Source organism: Cervus elaphus, chromosome 21 (genome assembly GCF_910594005.1).
Source record: "Cervus elaphus chromosome 21, mCerEla1.1, whole genome shotgun sequence".
Taxonomy (NCBI): Eukaryota; Metazoa; Chordata; class Mammalia; order Artiodactyla; family Cervidae; genus Cervus; species Cervus elaphus.
In genome coordinates, this window is record NC_057835.1 from 7,927,626 (window position 1) to 7,939,887 (window position 12,262).

Consider the following 12,262-nt stretch of genomic DNA (forward strand, 5'->3'; position numbering starts at 1 on the left):
CCACATGCATCCGAACGTATGTGTACGTGAATGTACACAAACTCTGGGCTCAGGTGTGCTCTTTGTTACTAAGGGAGCCTTGCTTCTGGGAACTTTCTGCAGACAGCGTGAGGAGCAGTATGCATGCATGCACACATGGCATGTGCTCATACATGTACTCACCACATGCATCCACATGTGTGTGTACATACATGTATGTGTGCCCAAGTGCACGCACACACACAGATGCAGACTTCACATATCCCGACCTTGCAGTCATCCCTCCAGGTCTGCTCCATCTCCAGAGGGCTCTCCTTGCCTCCTTCCACATCCATGTCCTTGCCTCCCCCGTGAGAACCTGGCTCAGGGCAATGCCAGCGTCCCCTCGCCTGCCCACTCCTGGGATGGACCACGGCGCTCCCTCCTTCTTTAACGCCCCTCCGCCATCTTCTGCAGGTTTCAGGGCAGGACTCACACCACTCGGTGGGCTTACTCCAACGTAGGGGGTGTTTTTGATATCTTGTTAATGGTACTTTAAAAAAAAATTATTTCTTTATTTGGCTGTGCTATGTCTTAGTTGAGGCATGTGGGATCTAGTTCCTTGACCAGGGATCAAGCCTGGGCCCTCTACACTGGGAGTCTTAGCCACTGGACCAGCAGGGAAGATCCCTGTTCGTGGTATTTTTACTGTTTTATCTTCTCATATGCTTGTTGCTAGGCTATGGAGATACTTTTGCTTTGTAAATGCTGACTTTGTTACCGGGCTAAATGCTGTTGTTAGTTCAAGTTTCCTCGTAGGCGCCACAGGCTTTTCTGCAGCTTTTGTGTATATAGATAACTGTCTCCATGCTGTTTCTTCTCTTGGCTGTTGTGCTGGCCAGGGCCTCCGTCACAGTGCTGAGGAGAGGGCCCGAGTGTTGGAAGGCCCTGCAGTCACGGGCGGCTCCCAGAGGCCACGCAGCCTGTCTCATCCACCAGGCGTAGGGTGGTAGCCTGTCTCACTCTTAGTGAGAAGACCTCATGGTTCACAGATGCTCTGGAAGAAGATTAACTGATTCATTTCCATGTGTCATTTTTTTTTTCATTTTGTTTGTAAGTAAAATATTTTATTTTTTCTTTCTGTTTATGTTCCAACTTGGTAAAACAACAAAATAGCACACACATTCATACTGTGTCAAGTGGGGCTAATATTAAAGATGGAATTGTTGCTCAGCCACCCATGGTGCTGCCCATTTCGAGACTGTTTTGTAACCGCGCTTCTAGGCCGTTTTCCCTGTGGGCTTTTGTTCACGTCACTAAGGAGTCCTTGTCTTCTGAGTCCCGGGTGTTCCTGCTGGCTGAGTGGGGGCTTCGGGCCAGGGTGGGGGTCGCGCTCACCGCATCCTCTGCCACCCGCTGCAGGGACTGCTCACGAGCGGAGTGGAGTTCGAGTCTCTCCCCGCGGCGCTCTCCCTCCCGGCCGAGTCTGGTCTTTACCCGGTGACGCTTGTTGGGGTCCCGCAGACGACGGGGACGATCACTGTGAACGGTAAGGACAGCTCCTTTCTGGCTGTGGTTCCTGGGCCTCCATGGACGAACTGTGTAGAGGGCGCAGGGCGTGGGGTCGGCTGCCGCGCGCTTGTCTGTCTTTCCTGGACCACAGGTGTGCTCCGAGGTTCTCCTCCTGGGGTTACGGCCCCGCCGCCCTTCTCTCCTCTTCTTCCATCTCCGCCTGCTGCCTTGGGCAGTCCGTCTCGTCTACTGTCCCGTCCAGACCCCTCTCCTGGACCTGCCCATCCTGCCACTCACGCTCGTTGGCTGTCTCCAGGGCACATAGTAATCAGTGTGTCCTCACCCCCCCATCCCCCACGTTGCCCCTGCCCCATGGTCCCATCCCTGGCCGGGCACCAGGCGTCATCCTGGACTGCTGCTATCTCCCCCTCACTCCCCTTAGGATACTGCCCATGTCGTCAACACCCTCTGCCCCTCCGCAGCCGCTCTGGTCCCGCAGAGCTCAGCCCTCTCTAGGGTTTGTCACCGGAGCACCAGGACTGGTCTCTCTGCCCTCATTCTTCCCATGCTGCGGCCTCGTGACCTCTCCGCAGTGCAGACCTCTGGGCTGGAAGTGGTCCTGCCTTCACTCCCTCCCCGCCACGGCTGCCTGTCTCACTCTGGCTGTGTTGCTGGGCCCTGCGCATCCTGGCCGGTGTGGAGGGCTCCCGTCCTGGGCAGGTGCCCTGCTCACGCTGTCCCTCTGCGGGGGCGCCTCCAGGCCCAGCTCAGGTGCCCCTGCGGTGCCCGCCCGGCCTTGCCCTCCCTCCACCGTGACAGCCCCTCCTTCATGTCACGCCTGCCGTGGCCTGCGGGCCCGCTCCTTGCCAGCCACATCTGGCTTTCTTGGCTGGATCCTCACACCTGGCACATAGTAGGTCTTCAGTAGCCATTTGGTGGCTGAAAGTCAAGATTGACTGGGAAAGGAGTCTGTTTAAAAGGAGGCTTTGAAGGACCATACTTTATTATTATTATTTTTTAAAATATTTTTTCTTAATACATAAATATGTATCATTGAAGGGCCATACTTTTAAAAAGAAGGAAATGTGGATGCCGTGAATTGGAGCTCTTTTAAGTTGAGGGGCTGTATCAGGGCCCCGTTTGTCTCCACCGTACCTTTTGCTTCTTGTCGAGTATGTAGAAGTTTAATATGGATGCAGAGAAGTTGCCACCCTAGGTGCTTACCATCAAGTGTTACTTGATTTTGTTACACTGTGAATGTTGTTTATAATAATTACCTCAAATTTCAAAAGCCATTTCCAAGCTTTGCTTAAACAATTTCAAGTGCTTATCTAACCCAAGGAGTGTTTCTTAAATGAGAATTTTGCTGATCTTAAATTACAGTATTTGTACACATTGAGCAGATTTGCCATATCACGTAACAGTTATGATAACAATAATTGACTCCTGAACTCTCATCTCTCAACACAAGATTTTGAATCCCTTTCTTTCAAATACTTACTAAGCCCTATTATGTCCTGGAAAGGAGTACAAGCTCTCCTTTTCATTTTAGGGACGGAAAAACTTGAAAAGCACTTTAGTAAAGGGATGGGACACTGAGTGTGAACTTGGGTGACGTTTATGGTTTGTGCACCGTCGGTTGGATGCAGCCCGCCTTGGAGCGGGCTTGCGGGCCCGACTCTCTCCTCTGCTCAGGGACACGAGGCTGTGGACTTGAGCTCGGGAGCCGTGGGCCCGCCGGGCCAGGCAGCTGACGGGCCCTGAATCTCAACTCAGGTCGGAAGGCACCCTGCGCTCCTGTCACCCGCGGGGCCCCCTTGGGCCTGAGCTGTGAAGCCCCTCCAGGGGTTGAAACTTGGCCTTTTGTCCCCAGGCTACCACACCACGGTGTTTGGCGTCTTCAGTGACTGTCTGCTGGACAACCTCCCGGGAATCAAGACCAGTGGCTCCACGGTGGAGGTCATCCCTGCACTGCCCCGCCTGCAGATCAGCACGTCTCTGCCCAGGTAGCGCCACGGCGCCGGGCCTGCTCGCCGACCCCAGGGCCCCCGGGAGTCCCAGGAGTGCTGTGAGCCGTGGCCAGGGGCCCGGGAGCCGGAGTTACCCTTTGACCTCACGACCTCTGACCTCACGGCCAGCGCTCTGCTTGTGGCAAACTGGAGCGGAGTTGAGGCATTTCTTACTAAGATCAGAACAAAATGTGAAATTAGCCTTTGGAAATGTCATTTTTATGAGAAACAGTTGAGGCTTAAGAGAATTTAAGAAGTCTTATCTTCTAAAACAAAAACAGTCCTTTTTTTTTTCCTCTAGCATTATAGGGAAGGATAAAGAAGGAAGAGAAATCTCAGAGGGAATGACTTAATGCTCTCTGCCATTTCCACTGTTTGCTCACTGAACAATATATGTATGTTTAGATCGTACTGCGTTTCATTTAGTATCATAGATTTCTCTTTGCATAAATATACAACATAAGCTAAACGCTTTCTGTTTTAATTGCTTAAAAAAGTACATCATGAAGCCATCTCAGAATCACATCCCCATTCATTTCCATGCTGTTGGGATTTCGGACCGTCTCAGTTTTTGCTCATACGGATGATGCTGTATTGTTTGTCCCTTGGGCTGTCTTTCTCAATGTATCTCGGCACTTTCTGAGATGTTTTGAAGGCTCAGTCGCTGATTCAGTGGGCCCGTCCTCAGTGCCAGCCTTGCCCACCTTCCCCGCACCCCCCAGTTGGGGCCTGGCATGCGGGGCGTGGTCTCCGGGACCGTCCGCTCTGCGTGCTGCCCTGCCTTCTGCTGCCTCCCTCCTCTTCTCCTGCCGTGCCAGGGGCTCGCACCCTCTCTGCTTGTGTCGGCTACATTTTAGTTTTTCTGAATACCTTCCCTGCAAATCCAGATGGACTATAGTTCTCACTTGAGGAGGACTCTGTGGTGAAATGTGGAGAGAAGTCACTTACAGTGAGGACTGGAGTCACTTTTCCTTACTTGACAGAGAAAATTTATTTCTTGACTCATGAACAGCTCTAAAGATATAAAATGCCAAGGAGTTCACATTGATTCTTTACGCTGTTATTTTTGGAAAACGGGCTTTGGATGTGCTTTTTGACTCCACCTGCCACACGCACCTCCCTCATTGATGCCTGGCGTTTGTCCCCATTCCGTCTCCAGGGCCTCCTCCCTGCGGTCACAGTGACCTCCTGGCCCGGAAGTGGCTTTGACGCTTGTCCTTGGGAAGGAGACACCAGGGTGATGAGCGCTGTGGGTTGAGTGATGGTCAGTAGGACTCAGGCCAGAGTTTCAGACCAGGGCTGCAGTGCTGTATCCTCAGGGGTGCGTTGGGCGAGCCTCAGGGCCTCCGGATGCTGGGCTGTACCCCTCGTGGTCCAGGGCCCTGCCTGGCTGGTGCCGAGGGCCCGCCAGCTGCCCCGGCTCACGTCAGGGGTTTGCCAGCATCTCTCTTGACTTTGCTTGGATGTAGAGGCTGCTGTCTGTACTTTACACTTTTCTTTTCCTCCAGCTCTCATGTTATCATTTCAAATGGTTCATTTGAGTTTTCTCCTTCAGTCTATGGATTTTCCCAGGGCATTTCTGAGATTTAAACATTTTTTGAGCAAGCAGCACGCTCAGGGATCATTTGAATTAATTCATTGTTTCACCTTTGCCCTCACCATAATCCAACAATTACTCTTGTGATTTGTACACACATGAGCCAGTAAGGCCAGTGAGAGCCATCCCGTGACCCAGGGCGCGTCTGTGTGTGGACAGCACTTGGCGTGTAGCGCCTCGCCCTGGAGTTCTGGTTGCTGGGCGCCAATTCCACTTTAAAGCCATGGCCCCCTAGTCATGTGTCTGGAGTGCTTAAGTGTGGTGACGTGCACGACTGTAAAATGCCATCAATTTTTTTTCTGTTTTTCTAAAGTTGATTATAATTATTACTCTTGTTTTAGGTCCGCACATTCATTACAGCCTTCCTCTGGTGATGAAATATCTACTAACGTGTCCGTCCAGCTTTACAACGGGGAAACCCAGCAGCTTGTCGTGAGACTGGAGAACATTGGGATGGAGCCACTGGAGAAACTGGAAGTCACCTCGAAAATCCTCACCACCAAAGGTAGGAGCTTGTCATAGGTTTGACTGCAGAAATGTTTATCTTTTTTATTTGCAGAAGAGACACTTTATTTATTTATTTAAATATCAAAACCATGTTGCATTGGGGTGTAGCAGATTAACAGTGTTGTAATTTCAGGTGAACAGCCGAGGGACTCAGCCACACACATACCCATGTCCATTCTCCCCAGACTCCCCTCCCATCCAGGCTGGCACTGGACATTGAGCAGAGTGTCCTGTGCTATACAGTAGGTCTTTGTTGGCTATCCACTTTAAATACAGCAGTGTGTTCATGACCTTCCCAAAGTCCCTAACTATCCCTCCTTCCCACCAGCAGCCTCAAGTTAGTTTTCTAAGTCTGTGAGTCAGAAGAGACCCTTTAGGTGACCAGTGTCCCAAAAGTCTAAAAACCTCTCCCACTTTTAATTTGACACCCCTGTGAGGTTGTTATCCTAACTGTGTGTGAAAAACTCACAGAGGAAGGTAACAGAGCGCAGAACACACCTCTGTATCCCCCGTGCTCTTCACACCGATCAGGTCCTCGGCAGGCATGTCCTGGAGTGAGTGAGCAAAGAAGAGCACTTGCAGGCTGGGAAGATCACCATCTGGGACCCGTCTGCCCACCCCAGAGCCTGCTGTGGGCTCAGCACTCAGGGCCTGTGCCCCCCTCTTCCAGTGATGCTGTTCCTAGTTCTCAGGCACACGTAGCTCGGGCTCACAGGACCTGTATTACATTTTGGATTCACCGTTTGCTCACTGTTTATCCTTCACATCCCTCAGCTTCCTCCTGGATAAGCGGGGAAGTGGTCCTGACCATGGGAAGCTGTTCTAGGAACTGAGGCTGCAGAGGACCTGGTCAGTGAGCTGAGTGAGCAGTGCTGGTTGAAGGGGGATACGCTGTGTAGGAGGAGGGCTGGGCGTCGAGAGTAGTAAGTGGAAATAAGATCAGCTCATCTAATGAAGTTAGAGAAGTTGTGCCGTCCGCGGAGACCAAAGACAAGGACAGCACAGGGCGAGCGAGCTGGCGGGACTCCGTGTTCAGCTGCTTTTGATGTAGCAGCCAGGTGAGCAGCTGTCCCTGGGAGCCTGGGCGCACCTGGCCCGTCGGAGCGGTGCCCCGGCTCTGGCGGCGAGGCTGTCCTCTCTGAGAGCATCTCCAGGGTCCGATGCCGGGCTGGGGGCTCAGAACTGCTGTTCCAGAGTCCAGTCACGCCGTCATCATGGGGGCGTGGCGGCTGCCCCACGGCCCCTCTGCTCCAGGGCCTTGCCGTTATTTTATCCGCGGTGGTGGTGGTGGGGGGCTTAATCTGTGTTTCCCCGACGACCAGCGATGCTGAGCACCTCTGCTGTGGCCGTCCTCCGAGAGTCTGCCCTCGTGCCGGCCCTCCGTCCTCCTTTCCCAGTGGGTGTTCTGCCTTCTCTGTCTGTGTCTGTCCGCCCCCTCTCTCCTGGCTCGCAGGCCGTCTCTGATCCTGAGTGTGAATTCTGAGCTGGAAACATATGGCGTGAGCACCGGCTTCTGCCCGTGGCTGCCGTTCCCTCTCTCCGCTGCGCCCTCGGGCACACGGAGCTCTTTGCCTCAGCGTGGCTGTCCTGGTCCCTCTCTCGCTTTTGTGTCTCAGAATCTTTGGGGTAATTTTGATGATCCTACCTTAATCTCATCCTTTTTTCCCTTTCCCCCCTCTTTTCAGGAGCAAGGACTTATGGATTAGGTAGAAAATGCCTCCCTGACATGAAATACCTTCGTCTGGTATTCTGAATTTAATTAATTGGTTATAGGAGTTGGTGGATATTTAAACAAGTGAGCTAATATTGAATGACAGGAAATTGCAGAGTATGCAATGGTAACAATGTTCACATCTCCTGTAATTTCCTTGGCTTCACAGCTGAGCCGCTGGAAGATACCTTCCTTTTCTCAAATAAACCCGAACAATCACCATGTGTCCATCACTCATTGCAGCCTGCTTCTCCCTGAAGCTCAGCTTCTCTCGTTTCTCCTTTGGGAAGCCCCAGTGGCCTTGGCTGCCCAGGCCCCACATCACCGCCCTCTGCCCCAGGCTTCAGCTTTTGTCACTTCTTTCCTTAAACTCTCCTCACGTTTGTCGTCGGGAGCTAGTTTCAGGTTCTTGAATGTTGGTGCTGTCTGTGAACTTGAGGATAAACCGTCCTTGTCTGGAAGCCGATTGGCTCACTTCAGTTCCCGCCTTTGCCTCCCTCCACGGGGTGACTGGGGTCCCCTTGTCTCAGAGGCTCCGGGAGACTCCTGAGGAGCCCTTTTGCTCCATGGTATTGCCGCTGGTGCGCTGGTCTCCCTCCAGCTGGGTGTGGGTCTCTCAAAGACAGCCAGTGTGTTTCCCCTTTAGTTCCAGGCCGGGTTCATGGGCGGTGCTGAGGCCTAGGGACTGTCCATGGACAGGGACATGGTCGCACAGTCGTGTCTGGCTCTGTGCAACCCCATGGACTGTAGCCCGCCAGGCTCCTCTGTCCATGGGATTTTCCAGGCAAGAATGCCGGAGTGGGTTGCCATTTCCTCCTCCAGGGGATCTTCCTCACCCAGGGCTCCAATCCGCGTATTCTGCTTTGGCAGGTGGATTCTTTACCCGCTGAGCCATTGGGGAAGCCCCATTTAGAAGAAAAAAGCATTTTCCCCACAGTGGGTGTAGAGGGGACATGTGCTCAGCTGGCCGGCTGTGTCCGAGAGGGGTTTCTCCTTTCCAGGGTGGGTCTTGACGGGACCGAGCCAGTCTCGCTTGTCGGGTGGGGGGTCACGAGGGTGGAAGCGCGGGAATCGCCGTGAGGCCCCTCGGGAGCCACGGGCCCCCCTCAGAGCCCAGCTCCGCCCTTCTGTGCGCTCCTGCCCGCGAGGTCCTTTCTCACCGCCTCCCGGAAGGGCCGTCAGCAGCCCAGTCGTCTCAGTGCTGCCTTCTCAGGGCCCCGCTTTAGGCGCTGCACCGCCTGCGGTGTTCCTATGCTTCCCAGCCCTTCCGGGGCTTACTCTCTGTGTCAGCCATCCCCTCCCTCTGCACCCTGCATACGGAGAAGTGGAGAGACTCTTACAGTGAACACTGCAAACCCACCGTCTAGGTTCTGTAACGCTTGACTGTATTTGATTTATCACGTCTGTCCAGCTTCCTGTCTATCCACTGATCTGTATTGTTCAAAATAAGTTGCAGATTACTGTGATTTTTACCCACTGATCCTTTAGTGTGCATGTCATTAGGGTTCGGTGTTTGAACTCAGCTGAGCGGTATCAATACTTTAGGTAGTTTTTTTTCTCATTAAATAATCACGACACTGATCAGAGGTCTTTTTTGGGGTAGGATACTGGCCTCCCAGGGGTCCCGACTTTCCTTTGCAAAAAAGTATTTGGGGTGAAACACACAAATCTTACATCACCATTTGCTAAGTTCTGACAAATACACGTCTCCCCGAGCTCTTGTCAAGGTACATCACGGACCACTGTCATCACCCCAGAAAGGCCTCTCCTGACCCCTTCCTTTCCCTGCCCAGCCCCAGGGCAGGCGCTTACCTGGGCAGCCCCCGGCCGGTGCTCACTGACAGAGATGCCAGAGGACGGGGACACTGGGGGACCCGGGCAGAACTGGGAAGGCTCCTCCAGTGCTGGGTCCACCCGACACGTCAGCATCACCTCTGGCCCAGCTCTCAGTTCGGTCTCTTGGAGGGCAAGGGGGCAAGAACCACGACCCTCACACTGTGGATGGGGAGGGAGTCTGAATCACACAGCTGGTTCTGTCCTGTGTATTGCCAGATGGCAGAGTCTGGATCACACAGCTGGTTCTGTCCTGGAGTCTGGATCACACAACTGGTTCCATCCTGGGTATTGCCGGATGGCCATTCGAACCAACACGTTTGCAATTGAGAAATGTCAGCTGTTGTTCTTTTTTAATTCTCATCATAAGCTGCCATACATTTACACGTGGAATTAAACGAATGAAAATAAACCATCTGCTTCCAAGATACACAGAGGGAATAACTCCCGTCCCTACATTCTCTGGCACCAACAGGCCGTCAGCGCCAGTGAGTGATGTCACGTCAAAGTGAGGACAGGAAAGTGTCCTAACCTGGAACCTGAGCGCGCTCCCTGGGAAACGCCTCCGCAGGGAGTCAGACGCTCCCTCTCCCAGTTCCCTGCTAGGTCTCAACAGCAGTAGTAACTGTCACTGTTTAGCACTGATCGCGTGCCAGCTGAGTGGTATTAATACTTTAGGTAGGTTTTTTTTTTCTCTCTCATTAAATAATCACGACTCTCGTAAGAGGTCTTTTTTGGGGTAGGATGCTGGCCTCCCAGGGGTCCCAACTGTCATCTGGGTGCTCGTGGGGCTTGTGTGCCCCCAAATCACACACTCCTGACACGGGGCCGAGCATTGACCCTCCATCCCAGCACGACAAGGATTACTGCGCACGTCATGTCTGAGTCTAACTGCAGTCTGTTTGTGAGTAGGTCTTTATTTGTGGGTGATTAAAGAGGCGAGCTTCTGCCTTGACTTAAGCAATCATAAATTTCATTATAATTAAACCCAAGTTAAGAATGTGTTATATTTGCTTTTCTGCAGATATTTTGAGATTCGTGTGAGTGTGTGTACAAACATAGATATACACATACCTGTGTATATAAATACACATACTTTTCTTTACTCTTCGAGTTTAATTTTTTGATAAAAAGCAGCAGCAACTCTACGTTGGTGTGCTGAGCAGTTCATGGGTGTTTTGACCGAGGGGCGTCCCTGCTGCTCCCTCGTCTTATGAGTGTAGGGGCCGAGCCTCTGTAATTAGAAGCACCTATGAAAGGTCCTCAGACGTGGGAGGTCAGCACAGTAACGGCTCGTCTGTTACTGTCAGTGTCAACCCATTTCACTTGACTGCATGGAGCTGAACTCTAGCATTAAAATAATGACTTATTTCTGAAACTGTTTAAATTCCACAGGGGAGAACATTAGTGACACGGGCTCCACTGTTGATTTATGTTTATCTCCTTTCTGCTGACAGCTTATTGTTGTGTAGGGTTTTGAAAAGCCCCCCTGGACAATTCCTTTTTGTAGTCCAGCAGTGAAGGGAAGAACCAGAAAGGCCCACCTTTGAGGCGTAAAAGTGCATCAGACCTGAGAGGGAAGCAGCTCGGCTTTGTGTCCTGCTGCAGCTAGGGGGGTGGTGTGTGCGCCGTGACCCCCTCTGGGTCATTACTGAGCTGTAAACACCTTGGTGGTTTGGCTGCAGAAGGTGAATAAGCCGTTCCTTGTGAGTAGACCGGCCTGTTGTCTGAACATGTCACTCTTAGGATGTGGAATTTAATGCAGAAACTGGCAGCTCAGTCAGCACCCTTCGTGAGGGCACCCTAAGCTTGCAGGCAGTGGGGGGCTGAGGGTGTGACAGGGCCTCAGCATCTTGGCCGGTATTGGCGTTTCAGAGAGAGGTTGGCCCGATTTGCTGTGGCCGGTGGAGAGGCTGTAGTCCTGGGACCTGGGATCCGGCTTGCAGCACCCGGGGCCTGAAGGGTTGTCTGTGCTGGCTCTAGCTCGCCTGGTGTCTCTTACACCCTTCCATCTCGAATTAATCTACGAGATAGAAAAGTAAAGATATGACTGCCTTAGCCTGGTTGACATGTCCTGTAGACTGTGCGTGACTGAGTCATGGAGAGGACCTCGCTCCTACTAGTGCTTTGGGGAGCACTTGCATTGTGGAGTCAGGTGCTGGCCAAAATCCCAAAGAGGAGTACATTCCAGCAGGTGGCTAGAGTTTCAGGACTGGGAGTCAGGTCAGTTTGTAAAACTTAATCAGTGTTTTCCAGAAGAGGCTGCATACTCAAAAGTAAAACAGTTGCTGGCAAATATATAGAATCTGTGTGTTCTGTACATTATTCTGTAAGAGGAGGGTGCTCCTGAGAACAGAGTGTACTGCTCTTGTCCAGGGCGGTGCTCACAGACGCAGGCGATGGCCTTGCAGCAGCCATGATTCTGGAATTTTCTGGCACTTTGATCCATCACATTTTACAGGGTTTGCATCTTTCCTTGCTGTTGAAGATGCACTTGGATTTTCTCAGGGGATTGCTGGGTCTCATGGTGCCTTTGTGACATGAGGATTATCACCTTTGTTGCTGTCATTGTAGAAAAGCTGTACGGTGACTTCTTGAGCTGGAAACTGGAAGATACCCTTGCCCAGTTCCCTTTGCAACCTGGAAAGGTGGCCACCTTCACCATCAGCATCAAAGTGAAGCTGGACTTCTCCTGCCAGGAGAACCTCCTCCAAGACCTCAGCGATGGTAAGCTCTCCCCGACTCTGATCGGCACGTGGCAGTCCCCGGACACATGGCCGCGATCACCGTCCCCCCAGCCCTGCTGTTCCGTGTCTGTCTCCTGCTCATCATGCATTAACTCGAGCAGCATGAGCCTTCTCCCGGGCACGCACTTAGTGAGTGAGTTACCGTGGACGTGGAAAGTAATAAAAGTACTTCTTACTTAAACGGTTTCTTAATTTGCACTTTCTGCCATTTGGGGCTCATTTGCCAGGAGGTCATCGTGAATTAGTGGAATGTAGGAATCACTGTGTTTTTTTTCCCCGAGTATAACTGCTGTGATCCCTTAGACATCTAATTAGCTGTGATTATAAAGTTCTCCTTCAAAGTCTGGTGATTTCTATAAAGAGATGGAGTGTGGAGAAAATGGAGCTT

General features: G+C 52.1%; 1 protein-coding gene across 4 annotated transcripts in view; it reads left to right on the forward strand.

Moving 5' to 3' along the window:
• TRAPPC9 (trafficking protein particle complex subunit 9) overlaps positions 1–12,262 on the forward strand; it is a 385,243-nt gene that overhangs the window by 90,297 nt on the left and 282,684 nt on the right. For all 4 annotated transcript variants that reach the window (XM_043879178.1, XM_043879180.1, XM_043879179.1 and 1 more), the window contains 4 exons: positions 1,381–1,507; positions 3,344–3,476; positions 5,418–5,581; positions 11,702–11,854. In XM_043879178.1, coding sequence (XP_043735113.1) covers positions 1,381–1,507; positions 3,344–3,476; positions 5,418–5,581; positions 11,702–11,854 — 577 coding nt within the window. The remainder of the gene's footprint in view (positions 1–1,380; positions 1,508–3,343; positions 3,477–5,417; positions 5,582–11,701; positions 11,855–12,262) is intronic.